The following is a 23442-nucleotide window of genomic DNA, read 5'->3' as shown; positions in this document are numbered from 1 at the left end:
GGTGGCACCAGAAGGGTCTACTGTATGGCATTTTCCAAGGAACAGACAAAACATACTAAAGTGGACCTTATTTTAAAGTCAAGATTTGTCATGTTGTAGCAAACGTCTAGAAATGTTATCTGTGCCTAGGTAGAACCATGAAACATCTAACACTTGAACTTTAAAAAAAAAAAAATGGCAGTGCTCTTCTTGATATGACTGTATTCCTGCAGAGTGAGGGACACTGCTGCTTGTGCCACCAGATTTGGTGATGTCATTATTGTGCTTCTTGCTGGAGAGGAAAGCTGTACCCGAGGACCTTCACTGCATTCATTCTGTAATCTGGGCTTCCTGCACCTCTCCTGCTACTTCTTGAATAATTCCTTCAACGTCACAATGGTAGGCTCGGACATGAAAAAGCATAACCCGGCATAACCCTGTTCTTTCTACTAAGATCGCAACCTCCTGAGACAGTGCAGAACAAAAAGGTATGGCAAGTAATAGGGGAAAAAAAAAAAAAATGGAGACCTCAGACAATACTCCTCTCTACAGTTCAGGTCAACTTTTCAACACTAGAAGCAAATTAGGCAGTAATCTTTAAAGCTTACCAGAGATCAGAAATGTATATACACATTAAAAATGGATGGACTACATATAGTAAAATCCAATGCCAATATGGAATTGCTCTACTGTGAATAGGCTAATGAGGTAGCCATGACAAATCTTAATGGTCAAGCTTTTTAAAAAACAGAAAAAAAAAAAAAACATTCACTATATTTAGACCTAAAGTTTAGCTCTACTTTCCCAACAAATTTGTTGTAAAGGAGGATCAAGATATGTTCTGTAGAGGGCTTGGTTTGTGTCGAACAACTGTTCCATTTGTGCTATGGTTTTCTACAATGGTCTACAGCCAAGATATGTGAATATAAACATGTATACAGTTTCTTCATGGCAACAGACAAAATCTGAGCCTTTCCCCATTCAGAACAATATTTACTTCAAGACTATTAAAGCATTTGCTTAGAAGGGCTTGGAAAGCTGTCTTTTTTGCCATCCCGCATTACAACAGCAACCTGTCAGAAAAGTGGACTTACACTTTAAGTAAAGAAAAAGTGGAAAAGTTCTGGAATACATTGAGCTCTAGCTGTCTTCAGAATGACAAATCTGTTTGTATTTTGTTCGATGCTCGTTAATTTCTTCTTTGGTTTTATTGATACAGCTAAATATTTCCTGAAAAAGAACTTTGTACTCCGGCTGGGTTCCAGGGGAACCAGCTTTGTGCTTGGTAGAGAAGGAATGTAGTGGAGAACCATCTTCAGGAGAAGATATATTGGAGAGGCCGGTGGACAGCTTAGAAGTCTGGACAGCCTTGTGGCTGCAGAAATCGTCCTCTAACTGGCATCGCTGAAGAAGCTCCTCATACTTGATTTTCAAAGCACTGTACTGAGAGTCCACCTCATTAAGCAGTGAAATCCCCCTTTGTTTTACAGCTTCTGTTCTCCTAATACAGGTCTCCTCATGGCCACTGCGGATGGCTTCTGCAGTAGAACTGGGCAGGATCATCTCACTGCTGCTTCGTTTTAAAGGCCTTTTGTCACCTTCGGTGGGCCGTATACTTGCCTCCTGCTCTATATCCTTGTCTGCATGGTCTTTGAAGGAGATGAAGATGGACTCTGGGATCAATTTCTCAACACTGCTTGCAAATACACTGTCAGCCCGACAGATCAGACGCATTTCTGCCACCTCTGCCTCCAGTTCTTCTGCCCGAGCATGGATGGAGTTTCTCTCATGTAGGATCTGCTCTAGCTCAGTATTTTCCTTTACAACCTGGTTGAATTCTTCCGCTAAGCTTTCTCTTTTTTTGCGTTCTGTACCGAGCTGTGCTTCCAGGATTGCCAAGGTCTTCTTCAAATTCTCATTTTCCTCCTCAATTGGTCCAGGCTGAGCGTTCATAGATGCAATTTTCTCAGCAAAAACATGATCGTATACAAAATACCTGCAGAAAATATTTTAAAATTTAATGCCCTGGAAAAACTCCATCCATAATATAAACCAGTAACACATATTCATGCAAGTAATAAAAGTAACAGGCAGGAAGAAAACGGAATTTTTGTAAAATCTTACCTGTAAAATTCCTTTCTCTGAGTCCTCCGACAGTCGCCGCCATCTTCATATTCGTCACAATGGGGTATTAGACTCTGCTCCGAAGGAGTAGCTAGGCAACAGAATATGTCAATATAAAGGCTTTTAACATATCCCACCCCCAGGAGGTGGTCCCCTCAGTCAATACCCTCCTACTTCCTGTATCCATACTTCAGTTTCAGTGGAATAGCAGTAGAGTATACAACCAAACCCCAAAAGAGGGGTGGGGGCGGCGACTGTCGGAGGACTCAGAGAAAGGAATTTTACAGGTAAGATTTTACAAAAATTCCGTTTTCTCTTACGTCCTCCGACAGTCGCCGCCTCTTCATATTCGTCACATATGGGGACGTCCCAAAGCAGTGCAAACATGAGGGGTGGGAAACGCATCCGCGCCGAAAAGGCAACGCAGTCTCCGCATCAAAGAAAGGAACCTTACCAAAGGAAGGAAACCAGCTGGGCAACAGGAGAAAAAAACTTGCTCAACAGAAGCAATAACCCAGGAAAACAAATAACCTAGGGATAACAACATGTATCCCAAACAGCCAAGGAGCCCATACAAGGAGCTCTAAGGAACTGCCGCACTAAGAACCTTGCGGCCAAAGGAAGCATCTGCCGATGCCTGAACATCCACTCTGTAGAATTTCGTGAAAGTGTGCACGGTCGACCATGTCGCCGCCTTACACACCTGGGCCACAGAAGCCCCATGCCGACAGGCCCAAGACGTACTCAGAGATCTGGTAGAGTGCGCCTTAACAGGCACAGGGGGAACTTTCCCCTTCAAAGCATAGGCCTGTTCAACAGTCTGTCTGATCCACTTGGCGATGGTAGAGGCCGACGCAACCATGCCCTTCCGAGGTCCCTCAGGAAGGACAAACAAGGAATCCGACTTGCGGAAAGATTCAGTCGATTTTAGGTAAACCCTAATCGCCCGAACAACATCCAAGGAATGCAGCTCCACCTCCTTCGGATGTTTGGGCTTCGCGCAGAGCGAAGGCAGGACAATGTCCTCATTGATGTGAAAATCCGAAACTCTCTTCGGAAGAAAAGAAGGGTTAGGTCGCAAGACCACCTTATTCAGATGAATGACCAGATACTGAGACTTGCAGGACAAAGCTGCCAGCTCCGAAACCCTGCAAGCCGAAGTGATCGCCACCAAAAAAGCGACTTTTTTGGACAACATGGACAACGAGATCTTCCTGACCTGTTCAAAGGGAGCATGTTGTAGCACGGACAGAACAAGATTCAATTCCCAAGGAGGTAAAGGTTCCCTCCTAGGAGGGACCAGATGTCGCACCCCTTGAACAAAGGTACTAACCAAAGAGTTAGACGCCACAGGACGTTGAAAGAGAACGGCCAGCGCAGACACCTGACCCTTGACCGTAGCCAGCGCCAGACACTGGTCGACACCCGTCTGAAGGAAGGACAACACCCTAGACACAGAGTATGTGCGAGGTGAAAACCCCCTGGACTCACACCAGGCAAAATAGGCCTTCCAAGTACGGTGATATACCTTCCCCGAGGAAGACTTCCTCGCGTTAATCAAAGTGTGAATGACCTCCGGAGAAAGACCCCTATCTTTCAGGACCTCAGTCTCAACAGCCAGGCCGTCAAAGCCAGCGACTGTAAAGCAGGATGGAATATCGGCCCTTGAGACAGGAGATCTTCTCGAAGAGGCAGACGCCGAGGAGCGTCGACCGCCAGGTTCACGAGGTCCGCGTACCAGGACCGGCGAGGCCAGTCCGGTGCCACAAGAATCACTTTGTGTGGTTCCGAGTTCAACCTGCGAAGGAACCTGGGCAACAATTGAATCGGCGGAAACGCATACAGCAGCCGATACTGATGCCACGAGGCTACTAACGCGTCTGACGCGTCTGCCCGAGGATCGCGCGTCCTTGCCACGAACCTTTTCACTTTGTTGTTCAGACAAGACGCGAACAGGTCCACATCCGGAAGACCCCACTTCGCGCACAACATCTGGAAGACAGCCGGGTGGAGAGACCATTCCCCCTGATCCAGGGTCTGGCGGCTCAGATAATCCGCCTGCCAGTTCTCCACCCCCGGAATGTGTACCGCCGATATTGCGGGACATGAGTCTCGGCCCAAGAAAGAATGTCGGCCACTTCCCGAGCCGCTCGGGCACTCCTGGTGCCCCCTTGGTGATTGACGTAAGCCACCACCGTGGCATTGTCCGTCTGCACCCGAACTGGACAGCCGCGCAGCCTGTCCATCCAACGTTGAAGGCAGAGATTTATCGCACGCAACTCCAGAATGTTGATCGGAAGGGAGGATTCCTCCTCCGACCAAGTCCCCTGGGCGGACAGAACGCCCAGAACACCACCCCAGCCCGACAGGCTGGCATCCGTGGTGATCACCGTCCATGAAAGAGGACGAAAAGACTTTCCCCCCCGACACCGCCGGGGACTGGAGCCACCACAGAAGATCCCTTCTGGTGCGATGGCTCAACGAAATCTGGATATCCAGAGATTGCGGACGCCCGTCCCACCTGGACAGGATCTGCGCTTGGAGACCCCTCGTGTGAAACTGGGCAAAGGGAATCGCCTCGAAAGCCGAGACCATCAGTCCCAGACACCGCATGCACTTCCGCAGGGATGAGCACGGAACGTCCCTGAGGGACTGGACTTCTCCCTGAAGAATCTTGAGTTTGTCGTCCGGTAGGAAGACCTTCGCCTGGACCGAGTCCAGGATCATTCCCAAATAGGGAAGACGAACCGACGGACACAGCGTCGATTTTGGATAATTTATCGTCCAAACTCCTGTAGAGTCTGCACCGTGACGGACAGATCCGTCTCCAGACCCTGGCTGGTCGCAGACCGAACCAGAATATCGTCCAGATACCCCAGGACAGAGAAGCCCTGGGCCCTTAACAAGGCCAGCAGTGGTGCAAGCACCTTGGTGAAAACCCGCGGAGCCGAAGCGAGGCCAAAAGGTAACGCCACGAATTGGTAGTGATCCTCCGCAATGGCGAATCGAAGGTACCTCTGGTGACCCTCAAAAATGGGGATGTGTAGGTACGCATCCTTCAAGTCGATGGAGGCCATGAATTCCCCCGGAACCAGGGCAGCCACCACCGACCGCAGAGATTCCATGCGGAACTTGCGAACCCGCACAAAGCGGTTCAGAGCCTTCAAGTCCAGAATTGGACGTACCTTGCCCTCCTTCCTGGGCACGGTGAACAGATTGGAATAGAACCCCCGAAATCTGTCCCGATGAGGCACCGGGACCACCACTCCCTGAGCCCTCAGGTCCCGCACCGCTAGGTGCAGATCCCGCAAACGCTCCGGAGACAGTTGAAGATTTGAGGGAAAAAATCTGCTCTCCGGCCGAGAGAGAAACTCGATCTTGTAACCAGATCGAACGATTTCCTGAACCCACCTGTCCCGAACACGGGTCAGCCATGGTTGTGGAAAACCGAGCAAGCGTCCCCCCACCCCAGAACCGGGTGAGGGCGCCCCTTCAGGCCGCACTGTTGTGGGCAGCGGATCCGGACTGGCCGGACTTCTGCTTACCTGTCCACGGCTTCTTTTGGGAGCCCTGACCTTTGAACGGCTTGCCCTTATAGTGCGGCCGAAAGGACCCCTGAGAGGGCCGAAAGGAAGCATGCTTCTTACCAGGAGCCGCCTTAGCCTTTTGGGATTGGGGCAAGAGCGTGCCCTTACCCCCTGTGATCCCCTTTATCAGAGTATCCAAGGATTCGCCAAAAAGGCGAGAACCGTCATAAGGTAGATTGGCTAAGGTCTTGCGCGAAGATTGGTCCACCGACCAACACTTTAACCAAACCAAACCAAACGGCGAGACAACACCGCCACACCGTGGACACGTGCGGCCAACGGGACCATATCCAAGTCCGCATCGCACAAATACATGACACCCTGATGGATTTGATCCACCATGTCCAATGTCGCCTGTGGGGCGGAATCAGCCACCAAAACGCGTCTAAGCACCTGCGTCCAACTCGCGACAGCCTGGGCCGCCATAAGGGAAGCAAACAGAGCTTTCAGCATAGAACCCATAATAGAATAGGTATGACGGGCAAGAGACTCCAGCCTCTTGTCTGTGGCATCCCGGAACACCGGGGTATCCTCAGCAGGAATCGCAGTGGACTTATTCAGAACCGCGATCGCGTGATCCACTGGAGGTGGTACACACCAACGCTCGTCAGTAGCGGGCGTGAAAGGATAATGCAGTTTGAACCTACTGGGTACAGCAAAAGGCTTGCGGATATTACGCCATTGTTCCTTAACAGCGCTCTGAAAATCATCAGTGCAGGGAAAAACCTGCGATGTTTTGCGTCTTCTCTTTGTCCCATAAGCTGCCAAGGCAGCAGGCGGACACGGTTCATCCTGCAAGCGCAGCGTTTGCTTGATGGAAGCAACCATTTCATCCATGAGTGCAAGCTCTTCAGACGAGCCAGGGGGAGAATCATCCACCCCTTCAACCTCAGCCTCCACCTCGGACCCCACAAGATCCAGGGAGGAAAGGGACCCTGATAAGGAGACCCCGGCCATATCAGCCCCCACACCATCACCCTCTGAACCAGAGGAAATTGAAGCTCTGGACCTTTTTGTGGATTGAGCAGCCACCAACATTTGCACCTGGGCAGCAAGATTAGCCACAATCGCAGCCAAATCCCCCCCTGGTGGGGGAAACAGCAGTCCCCTGGCTACCCACCAATGTGGCAGGAAATTTGCCCTCCTGAGAATCCATTGCCCCAAAAAAATATGCTGGCAAAGAAAGGGTTAACTGCCCCTTTAACAAGCGCGGCGAGCGCAGCCCACCGCCACACACACAAGCACAATGAGACCCCCACAGGGATAACACAGAACACAGGCAATGGATATAGGTAGACAGAAAGGTTAAAACCTGAGGAGACCCCTGCTGTAGCTGCCGCCTCGATCGGTGCACATCAGGAAAGAGGAAGTGATGCAATCAGGGCGCTCTGTTAAAGCCTATGGAAGGCTACAAGAAAATGGCCGCCCGCAGTGAAAACATGCGGCTGGGGCGAGTGCAGGCAAAATGGCGCCGTTAGGCGCCCAAAACGCCGCTTCCCCGCTCTGTGATGTACTACAAAACACCACCCATGTAAAAAACATGGCGGATCGCCGCAGCGACCGCTGTATAGTGCCCCAACATGACCAAAAGCATGCCCCACAGCACACAGCCCTTCACACAGTACACAGGCAGACACACAGTGCCACACAGCCCCCCCCCCCCTGCAGCCCACAGCGTGCAGGCAGAATGACAGGGAGCCAAACAGTGTGAACAGAGGCAGGTTACACAGTCCCAGACTGACACCCCCCGACAGACAGGTCCCCACATAAATACACTTACCTCCTAATGGCGTGGGGAACCCGCACAGGCGAACAAACCGCAGCACATGAGGCAGGGAGAGTCGCATCCAGGACGCACTAAACCGGGGTTAAGAAACCGCACAGCGTCCAGTGAGGTAGCCACCTCACCAAGCATCCCTGCACCGAACAGGGATGGGTCGTTCACTGTGCCAGGAGCGATACCTGGCTGAACGCTCGATGGCAGGCCGGGAAGCCACTGACCCACAACCTGCGACCAGGGGGATCAGCCCGAGACCCAGCCCGCACGAATCCTCTTCATCAGAAGAACTAACTAACGCTGAAAAAATAACAGCTAAGTAAAGCAAGAGAAAAAACTCAAAGAAAATCAAAAGAGAAAAGAAAAGCTGAGACAAAAAATGCCCCAGCATAGAGACATCCAGCTACTCCTGACAAGCTAGACATTGAAACTGAAGTATGGATACAGGAAGTAGGAGGGTATTGACTGAGGGGACCACCCCCTGGGGGTGGGATATGTTAAAAGCCTTTATATTGACATATTCTTTTGCCTAGCTACTCCTTCGGAGCAAAGTCTAATACCCCATTGTGACGAATATGAAGATGGCGGCGACTGTCGGAGGACGTAAGAGAAAAGTAACTCCTTTCTCCAATATAGTAAACATTTAATATATTGTGAGAAAGGAGCCTTTAGTTGTAAAGTGTATTTCATGCCAAAAAAGTGGTTGGAATCCTGCGTGGAAATTCATCCTCTGTATTTGTCCTAATGATCATTGTCACCAACAGTAGGTTCAGTAATTTTGTAGCATACAAGCTTTAAATACTACAGAATTTAAAAATGTCAGTGTTAACAGATAAAAGTCTAATAATTGCATCAGTAAGCATCCAAATGCAAAAGCAGTATGTGGGAACTCTTAGAAAAAGAGAAAAGACTTGTGGGACTTACTTGCGTAGATCATACAATTCCTTTAGACAGGAGAAGCTATGCGTTGACCTGGATTGCTCAAATCTCTCACGGCTGCGACACAACTGGCTGTTCTTTCTCAGTTCTTCCACTTGTTTCTGAAGGTCATCAATGTGGACCTGCAGTCCCTCAATGGTTTCCGTTAAACTAAACACAGAAAGATAATTACCACAAATTAATTACTAGCCAATTACCACCATCTAATTGCCAAATGCGAGTTGGTTGATAGTAGTAAGAAAAGATTATCTTTCAGAGATTGCAGCTCCCAGTTTCCCAAAAATAAAAGGGGCAATAATGGCAAAATCAAAAAAAAAAAAAATCCCTACTAAAGTGCTTTGAAAAGCCCAAGAGCTTTACCTCTCAAAGTGATGAAACAGGCATCTTTAAGGCAAGTTAAAGGCAAAAAAAACAACAGCAGATGTTCTCTTTGGCATGCAAAGTCCAAATTAAAATGGGAAGGTAGTTGTCTTCTCAGCAATTCACAGGCTTCATTAGTTGATTTGCTCTTTATTCTGAGCTTTCCATAATCCAAATCTGATCTATTGTCCACATGATGCCTGGGTAGGACTGCAGACAACAATTCTGTGCTATATAGACTCAACAAGATGCGGGTAACAGGAATACCCAGCCTGCAGGTTCACTTGGCTTGAGAATTGTTCCCACACCTACCAGCCATGGCAACAAAATTTCACCAGTGAGGTGGCCTGGTGTCCCCAATGGGAATTCTAAAGTTTAAATCAAGTTTTCTCTTTTGCTCGACTGACACAGCGCTCTATAAATCATAACTACTGCGTTACATTGCCTCCTCCAGGAGTAGGACTAGGCAGAACAAAAACACCTGGCTACGCCCATGGGCTGTCCTCAGTTTAGTATATAACCCCCTCTTTGGTCTAGGTCAGGGATCCTCAAACTACGGCCCTCCAGCTGTTGCAGAACTACACATCCCATGAGGCATTGTAAAACCCTGACATTCACAGACATGACTTGGCATGATGGGAATTGTAGTTCTTGAACAACTGGAGGGCCATAGTTTGAAGACCCCCTGGTCTAGGTAATCAGTTTTAATCTGTCTAGTCAGAAGTAAGGACCTAGGCTCCCGGCTGGAATTTCTGGTCCCAGCTATTTTTCTTTTCTTCTTCCTTACATTTTCTTTTTTTTTTTTCTCTCTCTCGGAGATCTACAAATCAACTGCCGAGCTGGGTGCCTGGCTGGATAATCTAGATCCAGTGGTACACATAGCCCAGCAAGTGAGCACATGCAGACCACAGCTATGTGCTAGGTTGGCGGCGACATAGCCTCACAGACAGAGGCTGGCCCGTTGGTAAACGTCTCGCAGGGTCGCATACAACTGGGCTTGGGTCACAGTGGTCCCTTGGCCGACAGCTCCCCTACTTCTGTGGCGACAAATCTGTCTGCGTTACCCACACCATGGAAGGTTAAGTACAGTCCCCCCTCTCCCCTTTTGGTGTTTTTTTTTTGGGGTGGATGTGGGTAACCTCTAGGGACGGTCGGACCTGCCTGCAGGTTCCCTCATCCCATCCTTAAAAATCCCTCAGTGAGCTGGACTTCCCCCCCCCCCCCACTCCCTTTACCCCCTGTCTGGACCTGGAGTCTGGTAGGGGTCCCAGGGCAGAGGATGCAGCAGAGACCCCTGGGGGTCTCCTCTGCTATCCCCACTCTATAAGGGTCCTGGGATAATGTTTCCTGCCCTGGTAGTCTGGAGGGGTCATAGTGTAGGTGACCCCCTAGGTGCATGCCCCACTCTTTGCAGTGTGGGTATAGTGAAGGGGGGTCCCAGTGCAGAGACGGGTGCACAGTGCACAGCAGAGTCTCCCCTAACATGTGTGCTACCTTCAGGAGGAGGTCGTCTTGCAGAGGGTGCAGCATTGCAGAGGGCACAGGGAATCCTGATCCTGGCAGCATGCTGTAGCCATTGGCGGCGATTTTCCCATAGTCTGGCTGGTCTCCGGTTAGCAGCCACGTTTGTGTAGCCCGATGAGGTCATAGGGCTATTTTCCTTTAGTCAGGGTGACGCTGGAGACAGCAGAAGCCTCGTGGGGATGCCGAAGCTCCTCCTCAGTTTCCTCTTCCTGTGCCCGGGATGGCGTCCATGGTGATGCTGGATCCGAATTCTCTGTGATCGGTAGAGTGAGTCCTTGGGGGTGATCCTTTAGCGGTGCCAAAAGATAATTTTTGTAATGCAAGGTCTTCCTTTCCTTATGGAGCCTCAGGGTCACATCTCCCCCACTGACTCTCTCATGGAGATGGCAGGTCCCTTGGAACCCCAGCTTCTAATGGTTGCACCGACAGTGATCCTGCAGTCCTTAGTGTCCCGGGTGAAAGTGGTATGTGGGCAAAAGCCCAGGAAGAAGCATCCCCCACCTTTCCCTGCTCAGTCTGTCTCATCTGATTCTAAGCCTAATGCCGCCATGGACGCGGCCTGTTCAGGGGGCCTAATATCACACCCCCAGATCCATCTCATAGTGAGGATGATTCCTACATGTTCGCGGCAGCGAATTAAAAAGCGCTGGTAGACGCACTTATCTCTGCAGTGCGTGAGACTTTAAAAATGGAGGATGCGGCTGATGTAGCCACAGACTTGGCTGTGTCGCTTGGTACGCATAAGTCACCTCGCACTCCAAAAGGGGTTTCCTTATGTGCCTTATTTTGACAGTTTTTTTCTGTAAGGAATGGGAACAGCCAAAATTACCATTATGGGTGATTTGACAGCCGGAGCAGAAAATAAGGGAAATAGATCTTTCAAATCTTCCCCGGGAGGTTTCAAGCATCCTTGATCTGGTAAGCCTAGAGCTAGCTTCTCCGGACCCGCAGACAAGACCCCTTCAGCATGAAGGTCTGCCCTCTCACCCATTATTGGGGTTGGGGGGGGACATCATTGCTAGTTTCCAGCCTCGTGGGCCTCCATGAGCATCAAGGGGATCCACAAAATGATTAATTTGGGGGTACCCAGAAAGGGGGGACAGCTTGTTCTTTTCAGGTTTTTTATGTCCCGAGTCTCCTTGTGCGGTTTTATTCCTGCAAAAGTTCAGGTGATGTCCAAACTACCCAAGGTTCCCCCTTTCCCTGTCCAGGAAATTGATTTACCTAGGTCCGATTCCAATTCTGACCAGGGTAGTCCTTCCTCTGGACAAACTTCAGGAACCACAGACCGCTGTCACACAGATAGTTCTCTCTACCATTTTGCATACAGGTTCTGAGTCTGGTGGGACCCACCTTCAAAAAAACAGTTCAGCTTGCACAGTCCTACATGCAGCTCCTTTAGCAGGTTCGGCTCCACAAAAGGATACCGAGGTTCGTGGTGAGATCACGGGTTCCTCTGGCGGATGCCGCAGGTGTCCAAGTGCCACGGTAAGGCCAGTATCATCCTCGGCTCAGGCTTCTTCCACAATTCCTGCAAGGAATCAAGAGCGAGGATCTTCCAATCAGTCTGGTGGCCATAAACATCCCTTGGGGGCTTCCTCTCAGAGAAGACCAGTTGTCCCAAGGGCTGATATACCATCCTGCTTTACAGTCGCTGGTTTTCACGTCTTCGCTATTGAAAGCTAGATACTGAGGGATAGAGGTCTGTCTGAATCAGTAATTCCTACTATGGTGAAGGTTAGGAAGTGGTTTTCCAGCAAGATATACCATCGTACATTTCTTGGTGTGAGTCGATTGGTGCTCATCTTCGATCCTTTTCTGTGGGTCAGATGTTAACCTTTCTTCAACAGAGCGTTGATCAGAAGTTGGCCTTGAGTACCATCAACCTACCCATCCCCTGGCCCGACACTGAGGGAGTTTTCACCTCCAGGAATTGAAGAGTGCCACGATATCTCACCTTAACTTATGGTTGAGAAGCTAGTCAAGTTTGATATTTATAAAATAAATAGGGAGTCCAGATTTTATAGTACTTTTTCCAGTACTCCATTAGCACCATGGTTAGGTTAGTCATCTCTGGGTAATTTTAGGTTTAGCTGGAATTTTCCATCCAACAGTTCATTCATCCCAGCCTGCACGCTAAAACTGCCAGTGTCTGTTCTGCAACGGTGGTGCTTCGCGTAGTTACAAAACCCAATTTCTTTTTTTTTTTTTTTTAAAAAGGTACTTTATTAAAGTCCTACTCTGGGAACTTTAGAAAGGCTCTCTTGCTCTGCAGCTGCACCAGCACTGCACAGGTCATTGGCTCATTTAGGTCTAGGGGCATAGTAAAGAAGATCTAGTTACCTGATCTATTCACCATGCTGCTAGACCAGTCCCCACAGTGTCTTTCTCCCATACTCCAGTGGTCTAAGGTCCTGATGTCATCAAGACCAGTGTCCATAACCCTGTATTAGACATTATGACCCCAAAGAAACAGTGCACAGTCCAAATTAACAGGAAGCCGAGGATCAGGCAAGTTAAAGTGCTTATGCTCTTCCCTAGACTAAATGAGTAGCTAACCCTTGCAGTGTTGGTGCCGACCCACAGCAAGGGCTTATCTGAAAGTTTCTCAGAGTTGGGCTTTAAATTTATTGAAATGTCACAAAATCATTCAAGTCTATGCATTGCAGCACATTGCGATTAGATGACCTATGGTCAGTTGAACTGCATACAATTGAACCATGTCTGCATTTTTGCGCAGCACACTGCAACCCACCTCAATATAGCACTGTGGTGTAAAAACGGCACATAGAAAACAATTGTTTTCTTGGTGTCCTTGCGTTAAGCCTGCATTGGCACAATCCAGCTTCGAGAAAGAGAAAAATATATAACAAAGAATAACATGTGAGATACATGGAGGTAGAAACTGGTTCTACTAGAAACTGGACTCTGTATTGTATTTGCATTGGAGAAAGGTGCGGAATGTAATAAGCATTCTTACCCAATAATCTTTTGTTGGGATGCCTTGCTCTCCAGCACCAGTTTCTGATTGGCATCTTCCAGCTCTCTGGCTGTGACATCCAGCTGCTCATAGACCTTGGCATGCTGCTCATTCATACGTCTCAGTAGGTCCACCTGCTTTGTCAGGTACTGCCATAAAAGTAAAAAAAAAAAAAACATAAAATAAATGGCAAGTGGTTTTGACTTATGGTTGATTTTAGAGTGCAGCAATGTTTTCTGCTATATCTGATGTATATAAATTTAATACAGGAAGAAGGTGGACAAACAACTGTAAGCATCTGTGTACAAGAGCTGCAGCTCTCAATCACAGGCCCAGAAAGGATGGCAATACAAGTGACTAAACCTCATAAGACTTAAGAACCTTCACTTCAATTTTTTTTTTTTTAAATTTGGTTCCCCGTGAGACAAAAGTACACATAGAACTTTGTTTCATTCATCTACGTGCTGTCTAAAGCTAGCCGTTCGGTTGGAGCTCCTGCCCTGGATGTCCAACAACGCCGCTAGCAAGACCATTGCTTTGACAGATGGCATTTTTTTCCTAGCATTTGCTAGAGACCAGCATCTCACAAGGATAGCAGGGGGAGGGGGGCTTGTCAGCTAAAATGTTCGAGGCAACCAGGCAAGTGCTTGTAGGAATTGAAAAGTGCCATCCTTTAAAGCAGTCATCTCCTTGCTAGATGCATTGTTGGGATGGCCATAAAGGGGAGCCCTGTTTAACCTCACAGCTAGCCTTAGACAATGCTTAGGAAGATATGACATATTAGTTTATGTACTTGGTCTCCTGGGAAACAGAACACACTAATATAAAATCAAAGTCAGACAACCTCTAACTTATTTTTGCACTTCAAATTTTCATTCACGCTTTGGCTGGAGGTCTGCTTTAAACAGGGTAATAATAAACCCAGAATATTCATTGCAGTGTTTAAAGGAAAGGCCTAGTAAATTTTCTCCTGCTTTGGTTAAGAGGCAAGATCTGGGATACTTTCTAGGCAAGACAGAACGCATACTATGGCTAGCATGTTTCTTTTTATCAGATTAGGAAGGTACTACCGAATCTCACAGCTAGTAGTTAAAATCTTTATGTGGCTTTTCATACAAAAACCTCTATTACACTGGACAAACCTTTTAGTATCATTGTCTTTGACATCTTCATACAAGGAGGATTTGTTGTAAAGTGTGGATTAACCTAAGGCAGGTCACCATGTCCCATTTCAGATTAACCCTTCTTACTGGGCTGACAGAAAGGTTATTTTTAGAGTGGTAGTCCTCATAGTGCCACGACAAAAAATAAAATTAAATCCATTGATGAGACCTAGAACAGCTTTTTCATTTTCACAGACACATTAGGATATTATCAAGAATTTAATGCAAACATAACATTTTTATTAATGCAAGTGAAATTACAAATTTGAAATCAACCAGCTACAAAATGACCTGGAGCAAGCATGTCAAAGTGGTCAGTAGCCCTTAAAGCGGAGCTCCACCCAAAAGGAAAAGCTTCTTGTTTGCTTCATCCCCCCCTGCCATATTTGGCACCTTTTTGGGGGGAGCGGGTACCTGTTCTTGCCGACATCACCGGATCCCAGGACAGGTAAGTGTCCTAATATTAAAAGTCAGCAGCTGGTAATTTTTGGAAGGGGGTAGGGGCTGGAGCTTCGCTTTAATATTATATATATTTATTATTTTTTTTTTAAGTGTTCCATGTCAGGGACTCAAACTGAATCAATAGGGTCAAGATGGCAACCAGTCAACCTGCATAAATAATCATAAGGAGGTGAACAATGACTGCTTCCATTTCATGACATTCATTCCTCTAAATAACCCACTGCCTCCAGATTTGACAGGCATAAAATAACTCCTGTATTTTGTCTATGTGTAAAAGTTTCCTGTAATATACTGTAGACCTGTTGCTCCTCTCTTCTTGTGCAGGGTGACTGGTCCTGTGTCCGCCTCCCTGCAGTTTTTTGCAGGCAGCCTGTAGTGGGAGGACCTGCTGGGACAACTCCTAATTCTGCTCCACGTACAAGTGATGCAGCACAGTGATGATATCGCTACTACTTTTATAAAAAGGTACCATCTGAATTTGCAAAGACATTTGCAAATAGGCGCCACCATCTTGCAAATGGGAGCCGGCTGTAGCTTCCTGAGGAATCACAACCGATGCCCCACTGTGCATGCACAAGCTCGAGCAGGGCTGTGTGGATGGTGCTGCAGCCTCCTGGGGCATGCAACATGTTCCAGGAGGCTACGAAAGAGGAGGCCCAGGGCAAGGGATGCTACCCTTTCCTAGGTCAGGTTTGCAGAATTGGGAGTGGGTACTTAAAATAATAATCAGAAATTTGCTCCCCCCTCCTCAGAAAAAAAACCCGTTTCTCAGAGGGAACCAGTAGAACATCACTTTTTGAGTGAAGTTCTGCTTTAAGATTAGAAAATGTTATACCATCCCAAAACCCTTGTTTTTTCTGCTATCTCCCATGGGAGAATTCCCTAAAATTCCTCCCAGGGAAACAGGAAGTGAGAGGAAATCTCTTTTAGACAAGTTTCCCAACTGAAGGATTTCCCCTAACCTCAAAAGACAACAGTAAAAAAAAAAAAAAAAAGAATTATTTTCTCTAACCCCCCTGCCCTTGTGATAATATTCTTTAGGACAAATAGTGGGATCATTTCCTCATTGGGCATTAAAATAAAAACTTGCCAAAGGTTTCAAAAGCATGCTCCATAATTCACTTTAAAGTGGTTCTAAAGGCTGCATTCATGCATTCTCCCCCAACCCCCTCAATCCTTACCTAAGCTCCCTTCGATCCTAGCCTCAGCTGCCCAGGAACTCTCCCTACTCACTGGCTGAGACAGCAGGGAAAACAGCTTTCTTTGGGGGCACTGCTCGAGAGTGAGGAGCCAGGAGTGCCAGCGGAGGCCGCCGAAAAAGGGAGGATCGTAGCTGGTCTGTGCAAAACCACTGCACAAAGCAGGTAAATATAACAGGTTTGTTATAAACTGTTATATTCTCCATGTTGTGAGAGACACAGGACTCTGATCTGGAACAACGTTTGTTTATTCAGGACTCATGGTACACTCCAACATGCATTACAGGACAGCTCTGTATATCAATGCATCCCTTACATGTCTCTAAGATGGCCACTCTGCCCCTTGACCCTTGTCATCACTCCTGGGTGGAGCCAGCCTTAAAGTGACAGTACATGTGAAACCCTTTTAGGTATAAACAAAAAAAAAAAAAAAACACAACACTGGATTTTTGTAAGAACGTACCGTAAAATCAGTTTCTCTGAAGTCCATTGACAGACACAGCCTTCTTATTTCTTATCCATTGGGTTATGCTGCCCACAATGGATAGGAAGTAAGAAGGCTGCGTCTGTCAATGAGCAATAGAGAAAACTGGATTTTTGTAAGAACTTAACGTAAAATCAGTTTTACTGAAGTTCATTGACAGACGCAGCCTTCCTACTTCTTATACATTGGGGGCAGCATGACCCAATGGATAAGTAGTAAGAAGGCTGCGTCTGCCAACGGACGATTGCGAAAGGAAGCTTTAATACCACTCTAAGAGCATGTGGTTACAATACAATGAACAGAAGAAACTTCTAAAAAAAAATCCCCCCAAAAAGCAGGGATTTTACTCTTCAGGATAGTGGATGGAGCTATGTGTATAGTTCCTTCTTTGGGGTCAATTAAACATCCAGAACCACTGATTTATTGTACAGATACAGCCTACTATAGAGCCATTTATGCATTCTGCACACAGATGTTTCAGACGTTGTCCAGTTTCAAGGTAGTGCAAGAAACTGTGGCTTGGGTCCAATGAAAACAATAAGGTTATAGCGAGGTAGACTAAAAGAGCCCTCCACTAAACCAGTCTAAGCACGGTACAGTTTTTTACAAAAGAATGGGGGGGGTAATTAAAGAAAACCATTTATGACACTTTTCTGGTGGTATAGCTCTTAAAAAATGGCCTGCACCAGATTCAGAAGTACTACCTGCTACTAATTATGGTAGCTGCGCCAACTCATGCAGAAGATTCAGATAGATTCTTAGTTGGAGCTTTAGGTGCACAAAATTTTAAAAAGGTTTACCTCCAGCTCGTAGCTCATAGATAACAAAACTAGAAGTTATTCAAGAGGGATTAAAGGTTGCTTTTTTTACTAAATTAAAATAATAAAAAAAAGAGGTTATTGACATTGACAATGTTGAGGAGGATATTGCACAGAGCAGTACCTTATCTCCTCTGAAGGAAGCTCAGCGGCACTGAATGGACAGCCTCAGTGCAGCTACAAGTGCGGTGCAGTGCTTGCCCCAAATTCTTCTACCAGTTTACCCATGATACATGAAACCATCACCCACATTGACATTTGTCATGTAGAGGCACTGTGTAATTCTAAAGATCATCACAGACTTGCTTTATAAATTCCCATAAATGGGTCTACTGTGCTTCGCACTATGAAGGGATTTTGGTTTCTTTTAGTTCATCTTACCATAGCCTTTCTAGTTCTACTGTTACAATAAAATGGCAATTTGCTGTCAGTGTCTTAGCAAGAAAATGGCTGATCAGTCGCCAGCTGCCTGGCCTGCATTCAACGCTGAATGCTCAACACAGACTGAAAAGACAGAAGAGAGCTCTATCTGTGCAGGAGTATGAATGTACAGCAGTGGGCAGCGTAATACAGAGGATACATACTTCAATTTCCTGGATCTGCTCCTGGTTGGTAGCATACATCTGTTGCAAAGATTCCTCCAGTTCAGTATTGCGATCCAATAAAGTCTTCCCCAGCTCAGCCGCAAGCTGCAAATCTATAAAAGAGCAAATTATTACAGTGGAAATATATATGCAACAGGAATTAGTTTATAATGACTAAAGATAGATTGCCGCAAGCAGATTCCCAATCCAAAGTCCTCCACTAAAGGCTCTGTGTGCTAAACAGAATGTATCCCCATTAAATCCCAATAGGTCTCCTAAAAGAAAATCTCATGGCTCCTGCTGAATGGAGAACTCCAGCTTTGACCCAGAAGACCTCTGCAGAGAGACCACTGCTTCCACGATAAAAAGCAAGGTTTCCTTCTCTGTATCAAATCCAGTGGATTTTCTTTAGAAAGCAGCCACAGCCAATGCAAAAACCAAGGAAGGAGCATCAGACCAAATTATCCTAGGATTATTGATCTAATCAATTATTTTATGGATTTATTTTTTTTTAAATCAGAAAAAAAAGTTTAAGCAGAACAAAAAAAAGTGCCAGAGTATCTGTGTCACTAAACAATATACATCAAAATATCTGCCATATGATTTTGCAAGCAAAGTAATCAGCAATAAAAGATAAAGATGTAACTTCAGCTCTATTATAAATTGACTAGTATATGAGTCAAGTATAGATCATCGTGCAATTAGACATTATATCCATTATAGGCATTATTATTGCTGTCTGTGTCCCTGTTAATGAGATTCACCCTCTCCATTTGTCCTGTTTACCATTATCATTGAAAGTGAAGGTAAAAAGAAAATCCCAAATTTTGGGTTGTTCCTAAAAAAGTAATTTAGGGGAAATATTCCAATGTGGACACTAGCTCTGGTGATCTGGGGGTCCCCTAGAAATTCCCAAATTTGCAGGTATAGCCAAACAGGAAGTGAAGGGAAATCTCCACAATGGTGAAAAAAAAAAATTGACAGGGGTATAACCTATAACCCTTATAACCCTCCCTTGCTCTATCCAAAATTAAAAAAACAAAAAAAAAAATTGCCTATAGTTTTACTTTAAGATACCTTAGAGAGTAGGCAATATTCCTAAAAGACTCAGCCATAGCTTAACAGTCGGGGTACGACTAGCTCTAGTGCTGGACACCAATGCCTTACAAAAGCGTCAGGAAAAATTGGATCCAAGTTACCAAGTATACAAGACAAGGGGTCCAAAGGTAAAATTTAATTTGTAAGCCTACCGATTGTGCGAAGGACAATGTCCCAGTATCTATGCAACATGGGACAATGCCATAACGTATAAATCAGGTCCCTTCAACACTTAGGACAAAGAGGGTCCACCAGTAAGATCTAATAATTTATTAATTATTTAGTAAAATGAAAGCGGTTTTGCACGCCTTTATTAATTTAGACTTTCCTTCTGTTGGTTTACCCTTTCCTATGCACCCATTGGAGGGTAGTCCCGTTTGGGAGTTGCCTAAAGTGAGCTCTCCGACTGTTTTTTTCCTTGTACTGCTGTGTATGAAGAAGACATTCATCCTTAAAAATAGCAGTTTGCTTCCTGGTTTGTGATGATCTAGGTACCTAAGCGGCACTCCTGTGTATCCTGCATATCTGCAGTATGTAATCTAAGGAGCTGTTGCCTCAGACTGCTAATCTCTTGAGATTTGGGGTGAGATTTGATTATATCACACAACTGTGCTGTTCAATGTTGATATTGCTGAAGGGCTCTGGCATGAGGAAGCAAAACCCTGCTTCTACCAAGATAGCTACCTCTAAACAGAGACACACTGCATAACATGGCATGGCAAGTCAGTATCAGCACAGTAGGTAAGTAAGCATTAGCTTCAGGAAGACCCCGCAATGATGGTAAATAGGAGAGGGAAGGGTAGAGGGGTGGGTATGCAACATCTCTTTGATTCACAAAATGCCTTGTAAGGGTTTTTGTGAATGGGCGAGGAGAGAGGAGGGGTTGGAGCTCTTTGCTGCCGCAGCTTCTGCAGCACCCAGAAATTCAGTACTCTGCATGGAAGTGGGCCTGCAGCAAGGTATGAATTGCACACCAAGCAGCGTCCATTCACATATTAGAGTTTTTTTTAGCTTGTGCAATATATAGAATTTTTTTTTTTTTTGGGTGACGTGCCATTTTCTATCTCAAGTACAAGAATCACAGTGGAGGGTGTACATAAAATAGGTTATACATGCAAACTTTAGGTTTAAAAAAAGTACAGGTATAGCAGGTACAGGAAAGCTGAAAAGGTCAGCAGGAAGTAGGGGTATATATGGGAAACCGTGTCATACTATCAGCTAAATAAACAGGGCCATTTATGTACAGTCTTGCATGAAGAACCACTTATTTTCACACTACCTGTGGTGGTTCAGCCTTCTTAGGGTTAATACAGGTGAGGAAGTGACATATTGACTCCTCATAACCTGTAAAGCAGGTAAGAGTGGTTGACAGGCGGTGAGGAGGCGACGTTGCTTCCTCACCCCCTGTTTTGACCCCAACAGGCTGAATACGGTTGCAGCATGGCTCTGTACACCTAAATCGGTCACGTTTGGTGGAAATACCGCCAAATATTTAATTTGGACTACAGCTGTGAGTAGATGAGACAGATTATTTGTGGTCAGCTGTTGAGATTTCCATATTCTACTTTCCAGGTTTTGGGTTCTTGGTGAATATGGGAAGCTGTATGGGGATACTTTTTGGTACCTGGCGTTCATTTGGGATGCCATTTTAGCTGCGTCCATGTGATGACATGAGGCTGACTTTAGGAAATTAGTTGAAAAATTGGAATTCTTTTGTTATACTGAGCAAGTTCTTGTGTCATACAGGATGTCCTATGTAAATGCACTCTGCATTCCAAGATGTCAAGTCCGACACAAACAAAGGCTTTCCACATTAAGGCGAGAACTAAAGCAACATCCATGACTAAAAAGATTGAGATCAGCACAGCTGGCCAGTGACACACAGGACTCCATTCACTGGTCTTGCTAGGGAAAAAACAGGCAGGCTATAAATTATAAAACAGCAAAATAATTTGTTTAGATAGCATACCAAAGGCAGAGACTCTTCAAATGATTTCATTAAAAGGTGGTATATTATGCATAAAGCAAAATTATTCTGCTCAACCTGATATAGCAAGCATGGAATTCTGTGCAAGGTTAAAGTGTTAGGCCCCTTTCACATGGGCAATCCGATCCGACTGTCAGTTTTTCAGGCAGACCTGATTGGATGCTCCATGTATCCCTACGGCGCAGCGGTTGTCAGCGGAGACATCTCCCCTGACACCCGCTGCTATCCGATCCGATCCTGTCCGTGAAATCCGGACGGATGGAAACCCTATTTTCCATCCGTCTTGAGGAGCGGATCGAGTGAGAACGGACAGGCGGTCCATTCTCATCCAATCTCCCCATAAAGGACAGCGGAGATCTGACAGCTCCGTCTCTGCACACAGAGCGGAGATGGAGCTGTCATCCGCCTGCTCAGGGGGAATCGGCGGATCGCTCCCCCGCTGAGCAGAACGAGCTCCATCGGGCAGTGCGCCCGTGTGAAAGGAGCCTTAGGAAAACGAAAAAGGTGAACACCTGCCCCACCCTCCTGGTCTCCCGCTGTACCTACCTCCTGTGGGTGCTGCAAGTCCTGGTGCAGACCAATCAGAAGTGCCCTGAGCTGTCCCAGAAGCCCTACAAAATAAAGAGGGAGAAGAGCGGGGATTTCAAATCACCAGACCGCTACATAGGCTGCCTGGGCACTGAGAGTACATCCATGGGAGGCAAATACAGCGAAGACCAGAGGGGTGGAGAGGGTGTCCGTTCACCTTTTCTGAAAAGGTGAAGTAACACTTTAAACTTTTTTTTTTTTTTGGTGATGCAGGTCTTCGCTGAGTAGATTCATCCAATTGGTCATGGAGACCATTGGGACTAAGGGAGAAAGGGATGGGAATCCAAATTTCAGGTCAACAGAACAAAATGTAGGGGGAAAACCTTCCATAGAGAATTTATGGCAGAAACAATATACAGAACCCCTTACCATCAATAAAAAACTGCTAGCAATTTCTTATTAACCAACTTTAGTTCCGCTTTAACCCCCTTACAACAGGGGTACACACAGATGCCGCCTCACTTAAGTGGGTCTAAGTCCCTGGGGCCAAATTTGTGCATACCTGTGTGTTCTGGGAGGGCGCTGCAAAGTGCCCTCCCAGCCCAGAGACTGAGCTGACACTTGACAGCTCAGGGGCGTCACACTTACGCTCGGGAGCTGGAAGAACTGGTACTCCATTACATTGTAATTGGCTATCTCAGTGATCAGTAACTATACAACCCGCCCCATTGCCCTTTCTCCTCTCAATTACATTGTGTAGAGGGTAGAGGGGGGGGGGCTTGTGAATGGAGTTGGGATTTAAACATGAAAATAGAACATATTCCGGATGCTGGTGGATTCAATTATTCAGTCTACTAGCAAATAATGGTGAATGCATACTTTTTCAGAAAATTTATAGAGAATCCTCATGAATCTTTCCCTTTATAAATAGCCCCCATATAACTAGCACTTGGAATTCTTTAAAAATGTAGATGTGGATGCTTGTACCAGTATTCTCTTGGAGAAGACACACAAATATGTGTAGCAGATTGCTTCACTTCCTGCCTTGGATAACAACCGAATATGTGGCTTGTGAAATAGTTCTGCAGAGACGCAGAAGCCTTTATCATGGAGAAACCTCCTGACTCAAGGTGAAATCTACGTCACAGTAATGATTATTCACAAAGGATATGTAACAAGTCTGCATGAGCTGTACTGACCAGTTACAATCCGATTATAAAAAATGGCCATCTTACACAGATCAGTAGTAGTACTAGGAGGTTCCCATGTAAATTTGATGCCTGTTGGCCAAAAACTACAGTGCAAAACACAATACCCAGGAGTATTTAAAGTCCTAGTCCAGCTACCGGTAGGTATAAAAAAATCCCCAACAGCTCCAAAAAAGTAGCTCCGGCTGAAATACTCACCTGTTCTCCATGATCCAGTGCTGGTCCTCTTCCCGGCGCTTAGCGGTTATCAGCAGCACAGATATAAGACAGGATAAAAAAAAAAAAGTAAATAGTATTTTAGAAAAAAAGTTAATAGTTTATGATAAAGAATGCTTAAAGTGTAAGTCCACCCTAAAACTAAAATCCCTGCATCTACAGACATCCACAATCTAAAGCCCCGTACACACGAGTCGAAATTCAGCCAGGAAATTTCGTCCCACGACCGATCTGCCGATTTTCGGCTTGTTAGTATGATGCTTCCGACAACCGACTGACTTTTCGGCCGAAAAAATCCTGGTGTGCAGGCTATATAAAATTTTTGTCGACCGTCAAAACACGTCCGATTTTCGTCTCATTAGTACAGATTTCGATAGGGAAAAATCTTATGAGCAAGACTAGGCATGCTCAGCGACGAAAGAACA

At 46.1% G+C, this 23442-nt stretch overlaps 1 protein-coding gene across 1 annotated transcript in view; it reads right to left on the bottom strand.

Moving 5' to 3' along the window:
- Window positions 1–824: 824 nt before the first annotated feature.
- The window catches only part of CDR2 (cerebellar degeneration related protein 2), a 37744-nt gene continuing 15126 nt past the window's right edge, over window positions 825–23442 (bottom strand). Inside the window, exons 2-5 of the mRNA XM_082261292.1 lie at window positions 17981–18093; window positions 13271–13419; window positions 8392–8556; window positions 825–1975 (exon numbers count right to left, since the gene is read on the bottom strand). Of these exons, the coding sequence (XP_082117418.1) occupies window positions 1120–1975; window positions 8392–8556; window positions 13271–13419; window positions 17981–18093 (1283 nt within the window). The 3' untranslated portion in view covers window positions 825–1119. The remainder of the gene's footprint in view (window positions 1976–8391; window positions 8557–13270; window positions 13420–17980; window positions 18094–23442) is intronic.

Source organism: Pelophylax lessonae (genome assembly GCF_965119305.1).
Source record: "Pelophylax lessonae genome assembly, chromosome: 6".
Taxonomy (NCBI): domain Eukaryota; kingdom Metazoa; phylum Chordata; class Amphibia; order Anura; family Ranidae; genus Pelophylax; species Pelophylax lessonae.
This window is presented reverse-complemented; position numbering and strand designations above follow the sequence as displayed.